Source organism: Excalfactoria chinensis, chromosome 2 (assembly GCF_039878825.1).
Source record: "Excalfactoria chinensis isolate bCotChi1 chromosome 2, bCotChi1.hap2, whole genome shotgun sequence".
Taxonomy (NCBI): Eukaryota; Metazoa; Chordata; class Aves; order Galliformes; family Phasianidae; genus Excalfactoria; species Excalfactoria chinensis.
The window spans coordinates 117423644-117448728 of NC_092826.1; the positions used below are offsets into that span (position 1 = coordinate 117423644).

Consider the following 25085-nt stretch of genomic DNA (forward strand, 5'->3'; position numbering starts at 1 on the left):
AATAATCATCTCCGTACAAACAGGCGGTGCAAGGACTCAACCTCCAGGCTGATCCCCGCGGCCGCACCCCTCAAGCAGAACTTCTCTCGCTCGTTCCCTTCTCCCCCACCTCCAGAGCCCAGCGTCCCAACCGCCGCCGCCGCCCGCCCCTTCCCTCCTTCCCTCCCCCTCGCTCGCTCGCTCCCTCCCTCCCTCAGGCGGCTGCTGCTGCCGCCTCGGCCTTCCCCCCCGCTCTCTGCCGCTGCTGTGCCGCTTCCCTCCGCCGTCTCCCTCCGCCCTGGGAGCCGGGCACTATTTCTCCTCCCCCTGCCCTGTGCGCTGGGTGCCTGTGGAATGCTGCGCGCTGGGCCCGGCCTCGGCGGCAGGATACATCCATCCCAGCGCTCGCTATAAGAGCCTGCTTGTGAGCGCCGCCATTTTAAGCCTCTCTCCCGGTTCGGCGCTGGGAGTAGCAAGCAGCGGCGCTCGGGGACTACCGCCGCCGCCGCCTCGCACGGTTGCTACACGGGAGGCAGCGGCGGGGGACACAGCCGGGAGCGAGCTGAGCGAGGAGGAGGGCGGTACGAGGAAGGAGTGACGGATCCGGCCGGGATCGCCCGGGCGGCAGCAGCAGCAGCCGGAGCCCGAGGGGACGCTACGCTCTCGCCTCCGTGCCACGGTAGTGCCGCTTCATCCGGTGGGACCTCGGGGCGAGCCCTTCCCTCAGCGGGGAGCGGGAACGAGGGGGCTTCGCTTGGGAGGGTGGGGGGCTTTGGGTGGGGGGGGCGGAAGGGGTCGGGACAGCTGCGGGAGGCGGCAACTGCGGCCCCCGGGGCCTCTCGGGAAGCGCGTCCCGGGGCGCGGGGCGAGGCTCGGCGGGCCTGGGGCTTCTCGGAAGGGTTTTTCGGTTCTCGGGGAGTCCCCGAGCCGCCGTCGTGGTGGTAGCGGGGTGGGGGGCGGAGAGCCGTGGGTTCGTTCGTACCGAGTGTAATTAACTAATCACGGGCGCTGCAGACTGCAGGAGGTAGCTGATCTACTGCCGCGTGGGTTTTCGGTCTTACTTGCGTGTCTGTGATTGCCGGAGGGCTTACGCTGTTCATGGGGGTCCGCGAAGTGCGGTCGTAGCGTCAATTTGTGACACCCTGCAACCGGGGGTCCCATCTGGGGACCACGGTTACCCCCAACTAAGGCGCTTCGAAACAACTTGGCAGTCGCTCCCAGCAGTGTTTGGGGCACTCATTTCCGACTCCCCGTGAAACGGGAGACCCGGGTGTGCCCGTTCCTGAAAAGCCGTCTTTTGTGCACACGGTCGGTTGCTCCTGGGGCAAGTTTCTCAAAAAGCTCCCCAAATCTTGGGTTATTCTCTAGCTGAAACTCGCAGCAGGACGTCGTGCAGTTGATTGGATTCTCTTTTCCCAGAAGAGATACCAGCGGTAGAGGTTTCTGGGAAGGGAGGACAGGCTGTGAAGGTACCTCGGGCGGGCTGTGACTTCGAGAGCAGCGGTGTTGATCTTTGCAGTCGGCTTTTACTTCTTGATCTCTTTCTCGTGGAGCGGCCATTGTTCTGACACTCGGTACGTTCCAGACATCTGTGGTCCTCCCATCCCCCAAAGTATGCAGTGGTGAATGGAAAGAGGCCGGGCTGGTATGCTGAGGTCGGGGGAAGGAAATCAAGGAGGGGTTTTAGTAAAACAGGATCTTTGTGTGCTCGGAATAGGGCAAGGGCAGGCTAGGAAACTACCTGGACGTGTCACTATTTCCTTCATTCTAAGTTCAGAATTACAGAAGATAAACTCTTCCTTTAACAAATTTGCTTCTGAACGGCAGGAAGGTCCTCCTGCAAGCCTTTAAAACTGCAGTGAGGATGAAGCTCATTGGTGTTTGTAAGGTTAAGTTATAACGTGAATTTCAATAACTGACAATGCAGGAGCCTAATGTTAATCTTGCACCCTTTATAAAAGATGCTGACAGCTGCAGTTATGTCTGTTGCAGAATGGCTGGTATTGCTGGAAATGAGCTGCTGAAGTGTTCAGGAAAAGTCTTAAACCTCTCTAAATTCAGCCACCACAAGATGAATTAGATCAAGTGCTGGGCTCTTCTGGAGCCCTAAGGAAATATCACTGTTCTGTGGCTGTTAGTTCATAAATTTGTTTAGTTACGAACTGATAGACACGAGAACGTTTGTGTTGATCTGTTTAGCTGCTTCATTTCAGAGTGTAGGGAAGAAATCAGTAAAAACACCCTGATGGAAGGACAATGCAGGAGAGCTTGTAAAAACAAGGGCTTGCTGTAAAGCAAAGCTTGATAGGGGGAAAAAGTCGACCCATTCTTCAAATGTAGCCTTCTGTTACATCTCCTGCAAACCAGGCTTCCTGTTCTTACCAAAGCAATAAATGGGTTGGGCTGCTTGCCTGGTACGTTCTCATGAATGCTTGCATGTTGCTGTAACTGCCTGGTGTGTCAGTAACCAGCTTATCAAATCTCAGTCCTGAAACCTCACTGCCCTTCAGAGATGAGGCTTTCTTTGTATGGTGAATGTTGGTTTTCATGACTTAACACCAACAGAAATTTGTGTTTAGTTTTTCAGAGCGCAGTACTTAAGTGAATTCATTTGTAAAGGAGAAAAGTCAGTTTTGGTGGCCTTCTAAATGACATTTGGAGTAGAGAGGCACATAGCAAGAAGGGAACAGGAAGCGGCAATTGTAACCATCCGTCTTTTGTGAATGGAAGTCTGATTGTGCTGTCTGGAACTTACGAATAAAGATGTTTCTGTGGAATACTGTCTGGTAGGCAGATTAGTGTGCAAACACAGCAGTAATCAGAATCACTCCTGTTAACTCAGTTAAAGCTGGTAACACAGGGCTTGCGGTGATGATGGCAGCAAAACTTGTTCTGTAACTCTGGCAGACTGCGTACTGCGGCAGGAAAATCAGGACTGACCTTACTTATCTTAAACATCGTATACTTCATAGGGCCTGATAAGACTTGGTGAGAAACTATGCAGGCAGCTGGGACTTGTGCACGGCTCCTCAAGCATGTGCCTGCAAATCCTGAGTCTCCTGCCTTTCTGGGTGGCTCTGCAGGAGCTCCAGCTTAGCTGTGGCACCGTGCTAATTCTGCAGACTGCGTGGCACTGAGTATTGCATGCAACTTCCTTGTCTGTTCAGGCAAAATGACTCCTGGTAAAAGAGGGCAGGGCACTATTGCTGGCTGACTTTTTGGCTAAGCATTAGAAGGCTTGTTTTGGGGGTGCTTTGTTGTGCGATGTACCCACTGAATTGGTTAGAGTTACCAATGTGAGTAGCTTGACTGGTTAATTTTAATGTCTATCTCTGATACTATATTCTGAGCTAGAATTTTCTCTAGGCTGTGTTGGGACTATAGTTAATATACTTCTGCTGTGTGGCCTGTGTTGTCTCTTATGGGATGAGGAAGCAAATAGCCAGAAGTTTGTTTTTTTGCACTGACATAAAATTCATGTGCAAGAGAGAACTTCTAATGCCTTTTGCTGGTACTGCGTGGAACCCCACTCTGATAGTGTGAGCAGGTGAGAAGTACTCGCAGGTTAACTTGGGTTTGATTCAAAAGCAAAATGTGTTCCATGCTTCCCTCATCTTGAGAGGTATAGGTGCAGAAGTTTCTATGTAGCTTTAGTTGCAGGAGCTTTTAACATTTAACACATTTCTGTTTGCTTAAGAAGAAAACCCTTATTGACTCACTATGACAGAAATGGAATGTTCATTCTGCTGGTGAGATGAACTCTGAGTTCTAAGGAATAAATTGATCCATTGAAAGGCTGAAAGAGTTAATCTAGTATCCTAGACTCCTGCTTTTAAAAGATAGCATGAGCTAGCTGGAACTCACTGGAGCTGGCAAATGCCACACGTGTGGTTTAAAGGTGTTTGCTGGAACTAGCATTTGTAGGTTGACTTGCTGTGCTAAATAGATTTGTATAAATTGGAGAAGTTTGCCAACTCCGCAGCAAATGTAGCAAGTATTCCTGTATTGTCCTGGCAACAGTTCAGGTGCCCTCCAGTGGTCAAAACTCTAAACATCCTAGAGGTGCTGATAAGTGCTGTTACATCGTCAGTTTGTGCTAATTAAAAGTGAGCTGAGTGTAAGTGTGTTTGCTTCGGCAGTGCTTGTTGCAGTGTTGTAAATACTTGTCTGTTCTGACAGATGGGCTGAGGCCACCAGTGCATCTGTGCACTTTCACAAGTTTCACTGGTGTCAGTGCAATTATGACTAATCGCACTGGTTTCTTAAACCTGAGGTTAATGTTTAACATCCATATTTGGGGCTGGCTATGCAGCTGCGGCCAAAGGAGAAACTAGATTATGGTTGGATACTTTGGGAAGAGAGATACAGTGACAAGTTAGAAAGTATTTGTCTGGAAATAAGTTACACTCTCTGCATAAGAAACTTCTGTAATACAGTGTCAGTCTTATTATTGATACATGCTATCATTAACTGTGCAATTACTGTGTGTTTTTTACATTCTGGGTAAGAAGTTTGAGAGCTGACAGTGGGCTGTTACTCAGCTGCTTTAGTGTTAAATGAAATGTGATGTGATTGTCAGATTTCTTGTAGACTGTCTCTAAATGGTTGTCATGGCAGGCTTATTTTCTGTCTGCGACTACTTAAGACTTAAAGAGGATGTTTTGTCCTGGCTGCTGCTCTTTCCACTGAGGGATTCTTAATTGATAAAAGCAGAGGTATGTAGACCAGAATCTACAAATTGTGCAAGCCGTTTAGTTGTACTGCTTGCAGACTTTGCTATGGGCAAAAATGCTGGCCTGTTCCAAACTGAGGAAGGCAGGGGTACACAATGTTAGATGACAATTGCATTCCTCAGATTCAAGGAGGTGACTTTCTAATCCGTGATACGACTTCTTAGTGCTTTGTCTGGTTGTGGAAGTACTCCAGCGTAATGAATGCTGCATGAAGGCCCGCATCAGAACTGGTGAGCACGTTGAGTCTGTTGCTGAGCAGAAGTGACTAAGTAACTGTTTTGAGGTTACAGGCATGAATCTGTGGTGCTTAGTTGATTTAAACAATGAAGACAGAGTAATTGGGTTGATAATGCAAGTTCATAACTAGATTAAGTTCATAAACTTGGAACTGTCATAGCAGTCCTTTAATGCTAGGCTTCAAACGGTTGCCACATGGTTGGTGTACATGCTATGTGAAAGCTAACTTTTTTTTCTGTGCTGGATGTGTAACACTCAATAAGTAGTTGATGCAGTCTCTTCCATCCTATCCTAAATGTTAAGATTATCATCAGCTCCTCTTGGACAGAGGAGTAAGAGGCATAGATACTTGAGCTAATGTGGACTACTGTATTAAATTATAGTATTTTGCTAGTGCTGCAGTGTACTTGCCAATGTAATGCTCTCTAAGTCATTGCTTTCAAGCATGAACTGATGATTTCAACAATCAGCTTGATCACAGCTGTTGCTTCTGTCTCTTGGAGACAACAAAAGTCTTTATAGAACACAAATGAAATCCCAGTGCGCAGTGTAGCTTTGAGAAGGTTGCTTTGGCTGTTCCATTTGTAGGTCTTGTTAGAAACTGTTGCTGTGCTTTCCATGATTTTTTTGAACACAAAAGATGTTAACAGACCTCCTGCAGAATAACTGTGCTGTGGATCCTAACACACTGTAACTTCACCCAAGTGATAAAATCCAGTGCTATCAGATTCAAGGTACTGCAGCAGAAACATTCCTTTAAGTGTCAAAGTTTGTGGACTGGGGAGGTGCTGTCTTTGCACTGTCAGTTACATGGCAGGGCATATATGCAGGCTTTCCAGTAGCATGTGGAGTTTCAAAGTTCATCTTTTAAAGTGATCTTTTCGGCTCAGTGCCCTGATAAGCTGAGTTATCTGTTGATACAGTTGCCTTTTGAGATTGGTCTAATGCTATTCAAGCTCCCATTTTTACGTGTTTGGACTTATCTTAAGTGTTTGTTGGCTGACCAGTAGCTCTTAGACCAGTGTGGTGTTCATTTACTGGAACTTTTAATGGGTTGTTTTTAAAAGGGTGCTTAAACCTTACTGGTTGTGAAGACTGACTAACTGAACAAATTGCTTGGGCCCCTATGCTGTGTCTGTTGCCTAGAAGTGTTGCTCTTCAGATCCATTCAGCTGAAAGCCAGTTTGGCAGTGGGAGCTCACTAAGTCTGTTCTTGATGCATTCCCATTGCCTAAAGCCCCAGTCAGTGGCTGAAATTGTTCCTTCTGGGTGGCATTCTTCCTTTAGGGGGGTGAGGAGAAAGCACTGAGTGCTACACTGTAGTCTTAGCTGCACTCAGAGCTTGATGTGCTGTCGCAGTTAATCCTTTGACAAGCTGGGTGGGATGTGATTCTTCACCAGCTTGCTGCCTCTTTTAGAGGGGAAAGGTATAGCTGGTGTGAGTGTCCTGTGCCATCAGATAATTAGCGCTGTATCTGGCTGTATGTGCAGCTTTCCTGCTCCTCTGTGTGAACATAAGGCTGCATGGATTCAGGGAGGAGCCTCTTTTTCTGGCCTTGTGATCTGAGTCTTTCACTGCTTTTTTTTTTTTTTAAGTCTTAACCTAGTTCTTAGCCTAGTCAAGACAGCTAGATGCCTTGACTTGAGCTCTGTTAAGCACTTGTAATTAACTTCCTTAGAGAAATAGAGCAAGAACAGAAATATTTGCCCGCTGTGTGCTTTAGGTAATGAGCATATGCATAGAAACTCAGTGCTCTTAATTGACCTTAGATTGCTGAGATGACTGAAAATAGAGTAGCATAACACCTCATTTTGTGGTGGGGCATCACATGAACTCCTACAAGAGTTAGTGTCTAGAGGCCAACCTGCTTTTGGCAGAGGGATACAGTAAAAAGCAGAGAACTTCTAGTGAGCATTAGCTGATCTTTGTGTATGTCAGGTACCCCTTTCCCATTTTAATACTGCCCGTGGGTTACTTGAGCTTGTTTGTTACCTCTTTCAACATGTATTAAGGATATGTAAAACTTGACAATGTCAAACTCTTTTGAGGGAGGTCACTGAAACAGATACTACTTGGGTTTCTTAACTTCCTGATGCTTACCTGAAGAAATGGGCCCTGAAGAACAATTTTCTTCAGACTTAATGTTTTGTGTAGTCTGTGTTCAGAGTCAAACTTGTTGTGATCTGATGATTGAAATCAGAAACAAAACATCACCAATGGCAACTTCTTCCTCTGTGTAGGCATCAGCAGAATGTGTTGTCAGAGGTATTAGAGCTGGATGGTCCTGCTATTGCATTTACATGCAATATTGAGTTTATCAGTGGATTGAAGTATCATGTGTGTGCCCCGGTGGCGCAGCGGTAGAATTCCCGTCTGCAACACCAGGGGGCCCGGGTTCGAATCCCCCCTGTGGAGCAGGGGGTAGAAGTGCCGCTCTGCTACACAGAGGGCTCGAATCCCGGGAGTTGGACTCGATGATCTCTAAGGTCCCTTCCAACTCGCACAATACTATGATACTATGATAATACTATGATATGATCATTCCTTAGTAATGGGTGGGAATGATTAGAGTTCATGAATGCATTTGCTTTGAAGGCTAGGGTTGGTAAGGTGGGTTCAGTGCAGTTATGTGCTGCAGAAGGAAAGTTAGGTTTCCTGTCACTTGGTAGCTCTCAGTTGTGTTTTTTCTTAAGCTGTTGCCATAGTTGAGGTTGCTGCATCTTAGCTACTTAACTACCAAGGCTGCTGTGACTCATGGCATGACATTTCTTGGGGGGATTGTGTGCTGGATGAGAGTTTCTACCACCTAAACAGAAAGACAGTTCATGTGTTCTAGGGCTATGAAGATGCATTTTCCTTTTCACAGCAGTAAAAAAGGAATGGTGTTTCCCCATGCTGTATCATTTGACCTGTTTATTTTTGACGTCACTTATTAAGTTACTTCTGTTTACTTAAGATGTCTTCAAATGACCCATAACAAAACATTTTCACCTGGTATTAAATCAGCCTGCTTGAATGACCTGAATCAAGTCAAATTAATATCCTGACTCCCAATATGGATAAGGGTAAATGTTAACTTCACTATCCCAGATTTAGTCTGTGAGAACAAAGTAGTCTGTTGCTTTGTTTAAATGTGATTACTTACAGCCCTGAACTGCTGTTAGAGGCAGTTTTTCATTGAGATCCATAGCAGTTTTTGTCTGTCTGGGTCCTTAAACTGCTGGTAGGAGGAACAATTTGAAAAACTGAGGTTTTTCAGTTCAGAAGCCGCTGCTGATACGTGACAAATGTGGCTTTAATCAAGTCCTGCCAGTACTTGGCTGTGACTCAAACTGATCTGTTTGTTGCAAGCAGTTACCACAAAGATGGTTACTCTTAGAATTGTCAGGGTGACTGAGGTCTGCAAGTGTCGCTGCCTCACACAGTGTGGGGGTGCATTTACTACTTGGTTTGTGGATATGGAATGTATTTGAAGGAAATTGTGTTGTGGTTGTTTTTTGTTTAACTTTTAAAAGGATGTTTCATGCTAAGGATTTCCATTAAATAACTTAACTTTGTTATCTGTTCCTGCTCTGAAATAAAGATCTACTCATTGAGAATCAAGTCTGTAAACCCAGCTGTCATTCTTACAATGAGCTTCTGAAATTCCTTAAACTACACACAACCTGTACCCCTGGGATTTCTTACTGACCTAAGAGAGCACCTCATACATTAAAACTACCACCCCCAGAACTCAGTGGAAGCCAGAAATTGCCCAAGTTAAATTTTTTGTGTCCTCTTTGAAAGGATAAGGGAGAAGAGGATTTTTCCTCCTGTTGGGATTGGGAATAATGAGAAACTTAAGGCTCCAAATATGAGTTGAAATTCTTTTACTTTGAAAGATACCAAATGAAATCCATGTAGATTGAGAAGACTCAGACTTCCAGGGCACATGTCAGTTTCCCAGGCATCTCCCTTACTCTGAAGTTTCAAGTTGAATGCCAGTATCCAAGTGTTATTCCTTTCCACAATTGTTTTTTCCTGTAGCTATTTAAATCAGTTCTTAAACCAGATTTTTAAAGAGAATCATAGAATCTCTCAGGTTGGAGAAGACCTTAAAAGATCATCAAGTCCATCTGTAACTTAACCATACTACCCTAACTCTAACATCCCTCTGCTCAATCATGTCTCTGAGCACCGCATCTAAATGGATCTTAAACACATTCAGGGATGGACAAAGCAGGTAAACTGATGGGATTCCCCCTATGGAGGAGGAAGAAACAAGTTTCAACTTGTTCTAGGCTTCCTGTTCATCAGTTCAGTGCTATTACAAATCAGTACTGAAGTGTGTATCTCAGTTGGATCGTGTCTCTGTTCTACTAAAAGCAGTAGAAATAGTCCTGCCTGCTGCAAGGTTGTGTAGTTGAAGTTAAAACTAGTGAAGTGTGGGCCTGCTTTTCCTTGATAAAAATAAAAACTGGAGGAAAGAGTGAAGAAGTATTTTCATGCTTAATCTGGTAAAAGAGGCAGATCACAAAATTAGACCTAAAGAAAGCTTCCAGGAGAAAACTGTTAGCACATGTACTTCTTCACTTGTATGTAGGTGTGAGCCGTGATTTTTAACGGCTGCAATTTCATTATGAGATGAGGATTTGCTTGTTCTAAGAAAGTCTTTGTGACATTTGGTGCTGATGGTTAACTTAAAGATGCAGCTCTGTAGCCTGTCCTAGATGAGATGCAGTTTGGGAGAGCATGGGCAGTATGCTTTAAATAGATCAGCTGATGGGGATACGTCAGACTTCCTTTCCCATGTGAGGCTTTCCAAAATGCTGCTTTCAAACAAAAGATTTCTGGGAGACTTCAAACCTTTGGTATTCAGCTTGAGCTGTTACCCAGTTTGTAAGTTATTACATCTGTCAGGTGTAATTGGAGTCAATTTTAATGAAGGCTTTCTGTTAAGATTAAGGCAATAACCTTGAAAGAAGGTGGAAATATACTGGCTGCAAATACGAGCTGTTATGTAGGCTTGCAGATTGACAGTGAAAATGAATTTATTTTAGATAAAGTGCAGAAAAGGTGCAAATGGTGTTGTCTTAATGTAGCAGGCAGGTAAATACCAGGCTGGTACTTGCCTCTTGCAGCAGGCTTTTCTCCTAATGCTCTCCATATGTAAGACAGCAGAAGTAAACAATGTTGTGTGCTTTGTATCCTGGTGGATCTGCTTCTCTTTATGAAGAGAATTAGGTTTCATTGGAGCTGATCTATTGTTTACCTCCTTGACACACACTGTCCTTGAAAATCAGAAGTTGATACTGAAGCTTTATTGATCGTTAAAATATTCCTTATCTTTATTCCTTGAGAACAGAGAAACTTTATTACTCTTCCATATTACGAGCTATCAATTTCAAGTTAAGCTTGTTCTGCTCATGGAAGATTTCAAATGCATGCATGGGACTGAGGGTGCCTGGTGTGGTGCAGTGCCTTCTTAATACTCTTTGTATGAGAAATGTGGTACGTACTCATTATAAAAGTCCATCTAAAGCTGGAGCTGATGGTGCTTGCTAAATGAATTGATGTTGTCCCGGGGGAAGTTCATAAGAGGCTAATAGAACTAAACCTTAGTAATGCCATGTGGATATTTGTTGTGCATAACATAATACTTGGAGGAATTCAGGCCTGAATTTTGAGCACTAGGCACTCCTTAAAACTAGTGAGGGCTACAGCAGTTGGCTATGGTGCAACATTTGTCTTTGAAATGCAGTAAATCCTTTTTCTTCATGATGATTCAGATCCATGTTACTGACTTTGACAATGTAATGTTTCTAGTCCTGCCTCCTTCAGGAAACCTGAGGAGGAGCTCGACATAAAGGAGCTTTAAGATCTTTGTAGGGTTGGGGTTTTTCTCTTTGTTCACCTTTCCCTCAATGTTCCACTTCCTGTCAGGAGAGGTAACAGCACAAACCTTTGCACCTCGGCTGGGGTTGTTGCTGTCAGAGGCAGCAGCTGGCCTTAGTGATACACACTAGGAGGAGTCAGCAGCTTGTCTGGGCTCTGTTCTACCCCCTGGTAAGAAGAGAAGGGAGTGGGAAGCGAGATACTGAAGAACGTTCAGTTGCAGAAACCCTAAAAGCAATCAGAATGTACTGCTTTTCCCTGGCTGGCTTTAATCTGTGGTTATTTTTAACTTTGAGGATTAAATCCAATTTCACATCTAAATTAGGAATGCAGGATGGAATTGCTGGGGGGCTTTATGGTTGTATGAAATGCAGATTAGGAAGTTAGAAACTTTGAGGTGCGGCAAGCAGGCTGATCTAAGGTCAGTGCTTCAAAGTCACACTGTATCTGACTGATAACGCACTTCTGAACACTGCACTGTTCTCACTGCTCACCTGCAGGTGTTCTTCAGCTTCATTTTTAGATGTTATTGCCATGCAGTGCCCGGTGTGCTCTGTTGGATTGGTACCACTGCTCATTTGATTTCTTTAGGATGTTGAAAGTGAACCATTTCGGATTGCAGTTGCTGTAAATGAGCTGCCTTCCTTTGTGCAGAATTCAACAGTAGAAGGAAGTGACGTGCATTTCCCAGAGCTCCCTATTGCGTATTTGAATGTGAGGTGGTACTGACTGTCTTGGTGCTCTTGGCTGTTCATCTACTGGTGTGTCAACTTTGGAACTAATCTGGTGATCGTTTTCTTATTAGCAAAGCAGGAAAGAAAGCTTAAAATCAGCATAGATTTTTTTGTGCAAAGGATCTCGGGCGTAACAGATTACCTTCAGTACTCTTCTGCTTCTTCATGGAAGGTGTTAGTGGGACTGGCATGGTAACACATGAGGCTTGCGAGGTGCTATCAGGATGTTGTATTGGTGAAGTGATAGTTTGAGTTAGTTTCCCTTTCTTTACCAGTGCTTACTCCCGAACTTTTAGCGGCATCTGGAAAGAATTGCTTTGCAGCATTTGAGGTAGTGGCGGGGAGAAGGATGTGGAATGCATGAAGCAGACTGAAGCGGCTCGTCTCCTCCAGGCTTCAGTAGGATCCATTTGGAAACATCAGCGTTTCCAACTGCTTAGCAGCATATTTACTGTATGTTGTGCTGTATCTTAAATCAGCTCCGTGCTGTTTATCTGCTACAGAGGCAAATCTGCTGTCCATTTTAAGAGCCTGAATAGGGATGCTGCCAAAAATGGTGGGAGCGATAAGTCAAGACAGGCAGAACTGGTGTTTGTGCAGCAGAGTAGTGAGTTTGCTCAGGAGCTGCTTGGGGTATCCTGCAAGTAGCTCAGACAGTGAAACACAGCCTTTCCTCAGCATTGCGTAGTCTATTTACTGAGAGCCCTGAAACTGCAGGCATGTCTTCTATTGAATTACCATTTTCTAAAAGCTGCTCCTGAAGGGAATCCTTAAACTGCTAAGTCTGTCTTTGTACAGACTTTATACAAATACAGCGTCAGATGGACTTTGTTCTCCTGACACAGTGCAGCAGACCTGTCCCTGCCTTTACTTCATTGTCTAGGAATGTTTTGATCAGCAGAGCTCTAACACCGAGCGCAGACTGAAAGCTGATTGCTGGAAGAGATAGTTTTGCTCTCTTCACTAGTTACCACTACAAATGTTTCTATTTGGCTAACTTCCAGAACAGGCTGTCATTGGCCCTGTGTTAGTGCTGGAAAAAAACCACTACAATAAAACTGATATAGACTAGTAACAGAAAAACCCCTAAAACAATGGTGTTGGACTGCAGGGGGAAGGGGTGCAAATGAAAAGCATGACAGCTCTGACTGACCCATTGTGAAGCAGCAGCCTCGAGTTTCTCCTTCAGTGTTAATGAGGAGACAGCTACAATTGTATGGTACAAGTACTTTGGTAGTGTTTGGTGATATGAAATGGTGGCGCATATGTGATTTGGTACAGCATTTAATCATAGCTCAGCCTTCCATGCTTTGGATTTCAGGAAAAAAAATAGTTAATGTGTGCAAGCAAGAATTCTTGATTTTTGAAGACTGGTTCCGTTTCCTATTTTAAGTTCACAAAAGAGTGTTTTATATAGAGAGAAACCTTTCTTCTTGTGGTACAGGAAGTGAGGTAGGAGGTTCAGTTACGAATTTTTCTATCACTGAAATGATAGTAGATTGCCTTAAATGGTCATTAAGCTTCCTTGGCACAGATCCTTATTGTAGCCCCATATCAAGCAGTTTTGCTAATATCTTCAGAGTGGTTTTCTGAGAAGGGAACAAGCAATTCCAGTGTTTAGCTTTTGTCTCTGCAGCACATCTAGGCCGTGTAATGTAATGTCTGTACTTCATCTTACACGAGGATAGAGAAGTAAAAAATGGCTCTATCATGGTCATTTTTCACTTGTTTTTCTCTTGCGGCTTTAAGGAAGTGAATGTATCTTACATATAGCCTGCCAGGAAAAGTCTACGTGATATATCTCATTCTTCTGTGTCCATAGGGGGGTTGCTAATTAGCACTGAATATACTCACTTTATCAGTGATGTGGCAATACGTGCTTAGCTTTAGCTTGCAGTTCTACTGTCAAGATATGAAATCCTGTCTTACTAGCTCTGATTAGTGTTTAATAAGTTCTAATCTTGCTCTTTTTTAGAGTCTCTGAAAGGCAGCAGGAAAGAGTTCTGGGAGCACAGCAAGGAACATGGCAACCCAAGGTATATAATTTATTGCGCTTAATTTTTTATTAGACCCTACCAGTTGTAATAAAGAAGAGTTAATCTGGCTCCTTACTTTCCTTTTTAACTTTAAGTTGCTTGAATGGAATAATGCCTACTGTACTGCAGCAATTAATACCTTACCACAGTAACTTAAGCCTGCAAAAAGAGGTTTGTCATCGTAAATGTTTTGAATCACTTAAGTATGGCCAGGTACCTAATCATACGATGTGGAAAGGAAGCCTTTAAGCAGCAGACTAAGTCATAACAACAGTGATTGCTCTGTATGCTAGTCAGGCTTATAGATGTCTGCACTGTTTTGATATAACGCCTCCATTTAAAATGGCTGTCTCACTTTCTGTGCTACACTCAGCTGGGCTGAGGTAGTTGTTTATAATTCTTGATTTTACTGTAAAATCCTAGTTGTTTCTTGAAGGACTGATACATGCTGCGACTAAACTAAATTGTTCAATGATTTCTTACAGCTGACTTGATGGAGTTGGATATGGCCATGGAGCCAGACAGAAAAGCTGCAGTCAGTCATTGGCAGCAGCAGTCATATCTGGACTCTGGTATCCATTCCGGTGCCACAACAACTGCTCCCTCTTTGAGTGGCAAAGGAAATCCTGAAGAGGAAGATGTGGACACAACTCAAGTCCTGTATGAGTGGGAGCAAGGGTTCTCTCAGTCCTTTACCCAGGAGCAAGTTGCTGGTAAGGCCTTCTGTACTACACCAGCTTGTTTAGATATGCAGCTTAATAATACAGAAAATTAAATACTGAATCATTATTAATCTAGAAGAATGTTATTCCTGTTTGAGATAAAGACATACTTACCTTGTTTTTCAGATATTGATGGCCAGTATGCAATGACTAGAGCTCAGAGAGTGCGTGCAGCTATGTTCCCTGAAACACTGGATGAAGGAATGCAAATCCCATCCACACAATTTGATGCTGCCCATCCAACTAATGTGCAGCGCCTGGCTGAGCCATCTCAGATGCTAAAACATGCTGTTGTTAATTTGATAAACTATCAGGATGATGCTGAACTTGCAACTCGTGCAATTCCAGAACTGACCAAACTGTTGAATGATGAGGACCAGGTAAGTATTCTGTATTTTGTTAACTATGGTCTAATGTGCCTACAGGGATTCTTTGATGTCCTTATACTAAAAGCTTTCTTTACCTACTCCTGTAGGTGGTGGTAAACAAGGCTGCGGTTATGGTTCATCAGCTATCCAAAAAGGAAGCATCTCGCCATGCTATTATGAGGTCTCCTCAAATGGTATCTGCAATTGTACGTACCATGCAAAATACAAATGATGTGGAAACGGCCCGTTGTACTGCAGGCACACTACACAATCTCTCACATCACCGTGAAGGCTTGTTGGCAATCTTCAAATCAGGAGGCATCCCCGCATTGGTTAAAATGCTTGGGTATGTGGATTGTTGAGACAGTAGTTTGTGTCTTTGAGCTGTTGCTGGTAGACGCAGATATCATCAAGCTTTTCCTTTTATAGGTCTCCAGTGGATTCTGTGTTGTTCTATGCCATTACAACTCTTCACAATCTCCTGTTACATCAGGAAGGAGCTAAAATGGCTGTCCGTCTGGCTGGAGGGCTGCAAAAAATGGTTGCCCTGCTCAACAAGACAAATGTTAAATTCTTGGCCATCACGACAGACTGTCTTCAGATTTTAGCCTATGGCAATCAAGAAAGTAAGGTAAGTGCTTCAGCTCTTGAAGCTCTTCTAGATGAGCATGCTTGCTAATGATGGCCTTAAAAGATCTCGTGTACTGATGCCTTTTTCTGAAACCCGTGTCAAGCTAAGGATCTTGACAATTGCTGAGCAGTTTGCCAGTCAGTCCTGGCTATGAAAGAAGGATGCATTGGTGGAAGTATTCATGGTCACGCAGCAAGACTTTACAGAACTGGCCATTAGTAGTTGTGAACAGCTTTTTTTAGAGATCTATAGCACATGGTTTGTGCAAGCCAGCCTACTCACATGACCAGGAAGTGACAGATAAGTGCTATATTTCTACTGTCTTTTAGCTGATTATTCTGGCAAGTGGTGGACCCCAAGCTCTAGTAAACATAATGAGGACCTATACTTATGAGAAACTATTGTGGACCACAAGTAGGGTGCTGAAGGTGTTGTCAGTCTGCTCCAGCAACAAACCTGCTATTGTTGAGGCTGGTAAGTATGTTCCTTGTACTTCTTTTCTATTTAAAAAAATAAAGGTATCCCGGACTTCAGAATCAGTACATTCCATACTAACCAGAACAGAAGCTGCCAGCATTTGGAATTAAACACAGTTGGTCTTTTGATTTCTAACTAGTTCTAGAGGCCTTAAGTATTTTATTAAGTCTGCTGTGTTATTAGCATGTGCCTTCATGGCCGAATGTTGTCAGAATTGTCTCCTTAGAACGAACATACATTTTAAGTCAATGTCACAAAGCGAGTCACAGCTTTTTTTCTTCCTATGTAATGAAAGGTTGGGGTCTAGGCATATTGGGATACTAATCCAAAGAAAGAACCAGAAGGTTGTTAGATGTTGTGAGAAAAATTATTCCATTTACAAGATGAGTAACGGTGTGTGACAAACATGTACCATTATCTTCTAGGTGGGATGCAAGCTTTAGGACTCCACCTTACAGATCCAAGCCAGCGCCTTGTCCAGAACTGTCTCTGGACTCTGAGAAATCTGTCAGATGCAGCAACCAAGCAGGTAAGTGGGCCGGCCTTCTAAGGGATCAGGATCAAAAGCCAACATAATGGAAAAGGAAAGAGACTAAATATTCTTCTTTTTGCAGGAGGGGATGGAAGGCCTTCTAGGAACTCTTGTTCAGCTTTTAGGATCAGATGATATTAATGTTGTGACTTGTGCTGCCGGAATCCTTTCTAACCTTACTTGCAACAATTACAAAAACAAGATGATGGTCTGCCAGGTTGGTGGCATTGAGGCTCTTGTGCGCACAGTTCTTCGGGCTGGAGACAGGGAAGACATCACAGAACCTGCTATTTGTGCGCTCCGTCACCTCACCAGCAGACATCAGGAAGCTGAAATGGCTCAAAATGCAGTTCGTCTCCATTATGGACTCCCAGTGGTGGTTAAACTGTTGCACCCACCATCACACTGGCCTTTGATCAAGGTAAATAAATTATGGTTGATGTCTGTCAGTGCTGAAAATCAGTGCTTTTTTAAAATATAACATTAGCTGAGAAAAATACTGTGTTTCCAAGGCATTGGAGAATGTAACTCTCCTGATGGAGAGGATACTTCAAATGAGCAACTTTCAAGTTGTTTCTTACAGAGATCCAACTGTTTGGGACCATCTGATTTAATAACAAACATACGCAGTGCTAAATAGCAAACACACCCCTTATGCTCTCTTATTCCTCATCTCCTTTCTGAACTGCAGGCTACTGTTGGATTGATTCGCAATCTCGCTCTCTGCCCTGCAAACCATGCCCCTCTGCGTGAGCAAGGTGCCATCCCACGGCTAGTTCAGCTGCTGGTTAGAGCACATCAAGATACCCAGCGACGTACTTCCATGGGTGGGACGCAACAGCAGTTTGTGGTAAGTGGCCACCAGAGCTACAATTACCTAAGTAGCTATTGTTTTAATATTTGCTCTGGTTCATATTAGTCTGTGCAATCTGGTAGTATGTTGATTATGCTAATCATTCTGCCTTGGCCGATCTAAAATGTTTCTGAATGCTACAGTTAGTAGAAATACTGGTTTTGCCTACCCTGGCAAAGAGAGTAGTTTGTTATGAGGGAGTTCCATCCTTGTTGGAACTATGGGTTTTGGAATGTCATCACAGCTTAATGTATATTTTTTCATGCTTAGAGCTGTATGAGTACAGCGAAATTGTCCAGGCTCCATAATTAACATACCTGGTTAGTGTGGCAGGATCAGTCTTGATTTTTCCCTTCCTCTGTTAGACACGCTGACAAAGGGGAAGTTACATTAGCATAGGCAAATAGAAGCAATACCTCCTAGTACAGGACTGCAGTAAATACTTGCAAAGGCAAGCCAGGCAGGGCCTCTTCATCACTGATTAGCACTTTTGAACTTAGGAAACAGCCAAGCTAATTCAGCTTGGGGAAAAAACAACAGTGTTGTCAGATGTTAAGTTTATAATGAACTGGAAAAAAAAAAAAAGAGAACACAAGGAGATGTGCCATGGAGGTGCTTCACTTACTGAATTTATCTGGATAAACTAGGCCAGGACTTGGCAGGGATGGTTAAGTTTGAAGGCCAGCAATAGGCAGTGGGTATTGAGGCAGCTGGGGGAGGGATGTGTGTGCAGGAGACTGGCTGATTCTTTGATAATGATCAGCTTGTTGACGGTTCTTTTAGAAGATAATGTTCAATATTTCAGCTGAAATACTTTTTCTTTCCCTGACTTAGGAGGGTGTGCGCATGGAGGAAATCGTAGAGGGCTGCACTGGAGCCCTGCATATTCTTGCACGTGATGTTCACAATCGAATTGTTATCAGGGGTCTAAATACCATTCCACTATTTGTGCAGGTAAGCTGGAGCTCAAGAAAATGCTGTAATACATACTAGTATAACTGCTCCAATGCCTTGTTGGTAGAACTGTTAATTTGCATTGTACTAAAGTTCTTTTCAAGCAGAAGAGTTAAAATAAACCCTTGTTTTGATTGCAGTTGTTGTACTCCCCCATTGAGAATATCCAGAGAGTAGCTGCAGGTGTACTTTGTGAACTTGCTCAAGACAAAGAAGCAGCTGAAGCAATTGAAGCTGAAGGTGCAACTGCCCCTTTAACAGAACTACTCCATTCTAGGAATGAGGGTGTTGGTAAGTGAACTTAAAATTAAGTTTCACACTTACTGGAAAAACTGAAGAATTAATGTTGACTAAATTCACTTTATGTTTTTAATAGCAACATACGCAGCTGCAGTGCTGTTCAGAATGTCTGAGGACAAACCACAAGACTACAAGAAGCGACTTTCAGTTGAACTGACAAGCTCTTTGTTCCGGACTGAGCCAATGGCTTGGAATGAGGTGAGTTGTCCTTGTGTGAATGGTACCTTGGGGAGACTTTAAAGTCTCTCCTCCTTCCAGTAGTGAAGTGTAGATGCCATCAGCAGTATGGATTCAGTTTTACACATGTCTGTAGCTTCCTTACTCTCTACATGTTCATGTTCAGTGAATGTGTGCTCATAGGTTTGTAGAAAGTGATGCAAGCTTCAAATGTGTACTCTTGTCCTAGGGCAGAAGTTTATATGTAAACAGGTGAGACTGACAGTCTTGGGAATCCATTGCATAGGGCAAGAAACCTCTCTAGAACTACAGACTTGCTCAAGTAGAATAATGAGCGAGTAGCCTTAGAGCTGCTACTTTGGTGCTTTCTTTTCAGATATGAAGAGTCTAAAGTTTCTAAGTCTCATTCTGCTCTGTGTGTAAGAACTCTGTAGGTCTCTGTGCTGCTTCTCATTTGAAAGGACAGCTCAGCAGTAATCTTTAGGAATTCCAACCAGTTATTGCAGGTTGTCTAAACCTGATGAACTGAAGATAGGTTACAAGCATAACCATAACACTATCCTGTAAGGACTCTTAGTTAGCAGACTCTGTAGGACTAAGAAGCTTGGTGTGGGTATGCCACTTTATGTTCTCATTAACCGAGAACTGAGCTCTCAGACTTGGAAGTATTTGCAAGCTATGACATGAAGCTTTTTCATGCTTATAGGCCAGTACAGTGAATTGAGACTGAAAACTGCCAGTGGGGAATGTTTCACTAAATCTGTCTTCCCCCATATACTTATTTAAGTCTTACCTTAATAATAGGTAGTAGCCTTTGGTTTGTAGTATTTCAGTGCTCACCTCTGATTTCCTGAAGTCTGTATCTATCTAACGTGTTATCATGAGAAATCAAAGCAAAAATGGTGCATCTCTTTGAAATACAGGTTGTTTCATTACACTACAGACATGCAATTCTGTAATTTGACAAACCAGGGGAAGTGCATTGGGAACTAAAAATGCTGTTGCTAGCTCAGGAATCTCTGTCCAGCTGACTTGTAGAGACTGGGTGGGTGTACCAAGATAGTGCTCCTTGAGCTGCCCCTTCCTATTTGTTCCCAAACAAAAGCCTTGTTCCAAGTGTCTAAATGGGGCTGTTAGACAGTGCAGATGCTTGCGTAAAAAGACATTTCCAGTTCACAGAAGTGTCACTCTGGAGCGTGCAGTGCGGAAGAGTTGGTTAAAAAGAAAAGGATTTATGGCAAGCTTTAGAATTTCTTAAATTCAGTTACTAATGTTGGCCCAAAGACCTGACATGAAAACTGTTCTGTATCTTTTTGTGCACATCTAGACAGCGGATCTTGGACTTGACATTGGTGCCCAGGGAGAACCTCTTGGATACCGCCCAGATGGTATGTCTGTTCCATTCCCCTTGACTAAGCTAAGTTGAATAAAGTCAAGTCATTGACTGTAAAGGAGAACTGCAAATGGCTGAAGAGTAAATTACTCCTCAGCAAGATATTGCAAACTGACAGGCAGATGGGGAGCTGCCAGTTCAAATAAGCAGTTTCTGCAACACCTCTGGCTGCACCGAAATGGGAGCCATATGAATGTGTAAAATTGGTGTCGCTTGTCTGAGTCTTCCAAGAGAATCTCCTGCTGAGCTGCTGTTTCCAGAAATCTTTTAAATCCTTTACAGATGGACTTGACAATTCCAGAAGTGCAGTTTTTCTTTAAAACAAATGTTGGTATTGTGTATTTATTAGTCTTTAAGTGCCAGTAGACTGAAGTCTATCGCTATGGGTTCTGAGCTATTTTTGACCAGCCTTTCAGAAGAAAGTCTGCAGCCTTGTAGCCCGGTTTTGCTGTAGTATTGTTGAATTTCAGTACTGTTGATTGTGCAGACTAATGGCTTGGCTGGAATCTGCTCGTGCTTCTGACTGCAGTGTGCTTTGTCTGCAGAATCACACGGGAAGGCTGTTTCAAATGATGGAATAGCCATTAAGGGTACGCAACAGATCGTTTTGAACTTGGCTGAACTAGAAATACAATTAGATGGCTACAACAATCTTCTCACACACATACTTGCAGCTTCTGATGCATCTAACATCGGTTAACATTATGCTCTTTTTCCCTCTGCCACCTTTAACTTTCTTAGATCCTAGCTACCGTTCTTTCCACTCTGGCGGATACGGTCAGGATGCCTTGGGTATGGACCCTATGATGGAACATGAAATGGGTGGCCACCACCCTGGTGCTGACTACCCAGTTGATGGTCTGCCAGATCTTGGCCATGCCCAGGACCTTATGGATGGGCTGCCTCCAGGTGACAGTAATCAGTTGGCCTGGTTCGATACTGACCTGTAAATCATCCTTTAGGTAAGAAGCTCCAATTGTGAATTTAAAAACAAAACAAAAAGAGAAACAAATCACTGGACTCAGGACATGGTTGGCAGGGAGGGAATGGCTTAAATGGGTCCCAATGTGACAGAATACTGAGGGGGAGGGGAAAAAAAAAGCTCTGGAGACGCGCATCAGTTTGGATTGTAGGAGTGTATGATTTTCTGCCGTGAGGTGTGGAAGTAAGTAACCGTAATGTCTTGAGCATCACCAGCTTCACGCAGTCTTTATGTTAAAATACTTTTTACTGAGGAACACTGACATTTTTTTTCTCTTTTCCTTTTTTTCAGCTGTATCATCTGAATGAACTTGCATTGATTGGCCTGTAGAGTTGCTGAGAGGGCTCGAGGGGTGGGCTAGTATCTCAGAAAGTGCCTGACACACTAACCAAGCTGAGTTTCCTATGGGAACAATTGAAGTAAACTTTTTGTTCTGGTCCTTTTTGGTCGAGGAGTAATAATACAAATGGATTTTGGGAGTGATTCAAGAAACGAGGAATGCACAAGAATGAATTGCAAGATGGAATTTATCAAACCCTAGCCTTGCTTGTTAAAAAATTGATTATTTTTTTTAAATCTCTGTAATGGTACTGACCTTTGCTTGCTTTGAAAGTAGCCTTTCTTTTCGCAGTAATTGTCGTTAGGGTTTTTTTTTTTAAGTCTCTCGTAGTATTAAGTTATAGTGAATATGCTACAGCAGTTTCTAATTTTTAAGGATTGAGTAAAGGTGTAGAACACTAATTCATAATCGCTCTAACTGTATTCTGAATAAAGTGTAACATTGTGTAGCCTTTTTGTATAAAAAAACAAACTAGACAAATAGAAATGGTCCAATTAGTTTCCTTTTTAATATGCTTAAAATAAGCAGGTGGATCTATTTCATGTTTTTGATCAAAAAACTTTATCTGGGATATGTCTGGGTAGGGGCCAGTAAGAACTGTTTATTTGGAACCTTGTATTGGACAGTTTACCAGTTGCCTTTTATCCCAAAGTTATTGTAGCCTGCTGTGATACAGATGCTTCACGAGAAAAAATGCAGTTATAAAATGGTTCAAGATTAAAGTAAACTTTTAATTCGCTCTGTGTCAAGTTATTTCAGACTGTGCTGACAGGATCTCTCCAAAACCTGTTCTCAAATTGCGCAATGCTTTTGCTACTTCAAAGGCAGAAACCAAGAACTGCTCCCCTTCTCCATCCTGCTTGGGGGCTGCTCTGTCCTTTAGAGCTCACAGTTAGAAACATAGAGGCTTCCTCCCACACTATATTTTTCCCCTTGAACAGCTGCTGCTCTGCTGCAGGATCCTCAGCAATGCAGCTATGCTTAGTGTAGTGTGCAGGAGAAGGTTCTTCACTTATAAGTGCTTTAACTAGCTTTAACTCAGCCTGAGAGAGGTGAGCTGCATGCAGGTCCTTCTCTAGAGGCAGCACCTGTGCTGTTCTAATCTATAGACTGTGCACATCTGCACTCTACAGCTGTCACAGGCCTCTGCCCAAAGCAGCAGCTTGCCAGCAGAAGATCATAAGGGGAAAAAGCTATAAAGGAACACAGTTCATGATAGGGAACACAGCTCGTGATAGGATCCCAAGGAGATGAGAGTGTAGTAAGCTACAAAAGAGTGCACTCCTTCACTTCACAAACTGCAGCTATGCTGAGGTCTCATTGAGTATCTTGTGCATTAGTAGATTATTATTATGAAACGCTTCACCAAATAATGTTAGGGATTTCTTTCCTTTTTGAAACCCCCAGCTCTAATTCCAGCTGTCAAGCTTTGAAAAAGGACTAGGTACAGTGACAGTAAAGGTTATGTAAGAAAGCAATTCCAGTGGAAAGTACGAGGTGAAGTCAGGCTGTTTACCTTGTTCTGTTGGCTTGCCTCCCCACTTGGAGAACAGGCTGTCCAAGGGTGGGTGGTATCAGCAACCCAGGAAGGTCCCTGCCTTCTAGGTGAGGCAGCAACACGTAGTTGTTCTGACACACCAGTGTCATGAAGGAAGTACTGGGCTTAGCTCACTCCAGCGATGTGGCAATGAAGGGGATTTCATTTCTCACACGCTGTGACATCTACCAGTTCTAGAGAACTACTGCTGGATTTTATCATGTGGATGTGGCATGTGCACACACTGCAAAGTATTTTTAGTAAAGAGGTATTGTCTAATGCATGTCACCAAACATAAGACAACCCCTTAAACTGACCAGCCGAGGCCCTCAGCTGATCAACAAGACATACACAAGCATTTCTAACACCTTAAAATAGTGAAACTAAGCTGTTTATTTGATTTACACTTCTCACACTCTGGCTATCAGGTACTCGCGCTACGTCACGCAATGCCAGCAAGGTGAAATAGAAATCATGAATTCACCCAGAAAGAGCTTGAAAAAAGGCTGTTCTTTCTGCAGAAGCCAAAGCCGTGCCTGTGCTCGGACACTGGCTGGCTGGCTGAGTTAGGTCTGCTCTGCTTGTGTGAAGATGTTGATTCAGGACAGCGCTGAGCATCACACCCAGCTGTGCGTTTCAGTGGCTGGTCAGAAGCAGTTCACTTGGTCAGCTTTGGATTTTCAGGTGCCACTGTTCTCAGAATTTCAGATGCCAGGGATGCAACAGCAACATCAGCGTGAGAGCTAGGAATTAAACAGAGTGACAGACAGCTCTTACATATTCACAAGGGAAAACTTGTTCAAATCCCACATTTGTCATTATCGATGCTGGAAAATTCTCAGCATTGCCCATGGAGTAACTTTAACCCCGTTTTCCTGTTGAGCAGGAACACACAACTAGTGGTTTTGTCCTGCAGCACGTCTTGTGTAAAAATGAGTTCCAGTTTGAATTCACAGTAACTGCTGCCTTGCTCAGTCTCCTCCGTGAACGAGAAGATAGATAAAATCTATCCTGTCCCCATGGATCATACGCACGCACGCACAGCTTGACAGGAAAATGACTCCACTTCTGCTTTCTCCCATACAGAAACAAGCAGGTTTTTTAACAGGCTGCCATCCTTCATTATTAACTCAGGAAGTACAGCAGTAGCCCAGCTTGCAGCTTCCCTTGTTGCTAATGGCAAACATCCGCTGACACCTCATCTTCTGGGGAACACAAAACTGCCCATGAAATCCTGGTAATCGTTACACAGCATAAACCAATTTCTGACCAGAACACTCAGTTGAAAAAAACGTGTTGGCAACTGAGAAATGCACTGCTAAAATCCCACATTTTGAAGTTCAGATTGAATTCTACCTCCCTATTAAGCTGATGGGCTGGTTACATACCAACCAGCTGCCTGTTCTGACTAGCCAAGAATACGTAACAGAGTTTGGCAAGAGGGAACTGTACAAGGTGGTGGGAGAGCACCGAGAGCAGCTTGCTGCCCAGCTGTGCCTGTGCCCTGTAATGGCACTGCTTGCTTGTTGTCTTCCTTCCGCTGCGCTGAAAGAGGAGAAACCGGTCTGTGAAAAACAAGCGAAGCAAAAACACGCCTCACCCACTCTGCCCTAGTGATGGCATGTGGGTGGCAGGGCCTGGGAGTTCAGACTGCTCGTGTTTCCAACTCAGCCTCAAGTTCAGAAAGGCTTCTGACCAGGGTTCAAAGCACAGGTGAGAAGAGGAGGCTGAAGTGAGTAGGTGACAGGGGATACTCTAGGGAAGATGGCACATGAGCGGGAGTTTGTGGAGATGGCATAAGTCCATAATGTCTATATACAAAACGGCCAGTTGGCTAACGTTGACTGAGCATGCTAACATTTTCCTGTCTATTCTGTAGGCCATTTCTCCATGCTTGAGTCCTTCACAGCCCCCCAAGATGCAGGCTAGATCCCTCCCAGGCTCCTCAGCAGGTGAACGGACAGGGACGTGCACCCCTCAAAGAATGGGAGGAGGGAAAATGAAATCCATGAGCTCCTGGGAGCCTTCCTGCCACTGCTACAGGCAGAGGAGCCTGACCTGTCCTAATAATATCAGAACACTACGATTTGGTCTCCTGAGCATCTTGCGTCAAACGAGAGAGACTGCTGCTTATTTTGGACTCCATAGCATGTGGTTTTCGGAGTACAGAAATGTGCAGATAGATAGATAACAATTAGAGGAAGTCAGAGAGGCAGACTCGGAGC

At 43.8% G+C, this 25085-nt stretch overlaps 2 protein-coding genes across 6 annotated transcripts in view; one reads left to right on the top strand and one right to left on the bottom strand.

The window, feature by feature from the left end:
- Nucleotides 1–517: 517 nt before the first annotated feature.
- CTNNB1 (catenin beta 1) lies at nt 518–22062 on the top strand. 2 transcript variants are annotated; one of them, XM_072327363.1, is made up of 16 exons: nt 518–657; nt 13534–13594; nt 14080–14307; nt 14443–14696; nt 14792–15030; nt 15114–15315; nt 15645–15789; nt 16218–16321; nt 16407–16745; nt 17016–17174; nt 18012–18131; nt 18272–18422; nt 18508–18629; nt 19936–19996; nt 20743–20963; nt 21275–22062. In XM_072327363.1, the coding sequence occupies exons 2-15, from the start codon at nt 13582–13584 to the stop codon at nt 20949–20951; spliced, it is 2346 nt and encodes a 781-aa protein (XP_072183464.1). In that variant the 5' UTR covers nt 518–657; nt 13534–13581; the 3' UTR covers nt 20952–20963; nt 21275–22062. The 2 variants fall into 2 exon arrangements, with proteins under 2 accessions (XP_072183464.1, XP_072183465.1); XM_072327364.1 differs by lacking the exon at nt 518–657 and adding an exon at nt 1420–1553.
- Nucleotides 22035–25085, bottom strand: part of ULK4 (unc-51 like kinase 4) — a 202287-nt gene continuing 199236 nt past the window's right edge. For all 4 annotated transcript variants that reach the window (XM_072327360.1, XM_072327362.1, XM_072327359.1 and 1 more), the window contains one exon: nt 22035–23603. In XM_072327360.1, the coding sequence (XP_072183461.1) occupies nt 23519–23603 (85 nt within the window). In that variant the 3' untranslated portion in view covers nt 22035–23518. The remainder of the gene's footprint in view (nt 23604–25085) is intronic.

Bases quoted from the DNA above. Each gene is read 5' to 3' on its own strand.
- CTNNB1 (XM_072327363.1), top strand. The intron at 15,790-16,217 runs GTAAGTATGTTC...ATTATCTTCTAG, and splicing joins ACCTGCTATTGTTGAGGCTG to GTGGGATGCAAGCTTTAGGA. The intron at 18,423-18,507 runs GTAAGTGAACTT...TGTTTTTAATAG, and splicing joins TTCTAGGAATGAGGGTGTTG to CAACATACGCAGCTGCAGTG.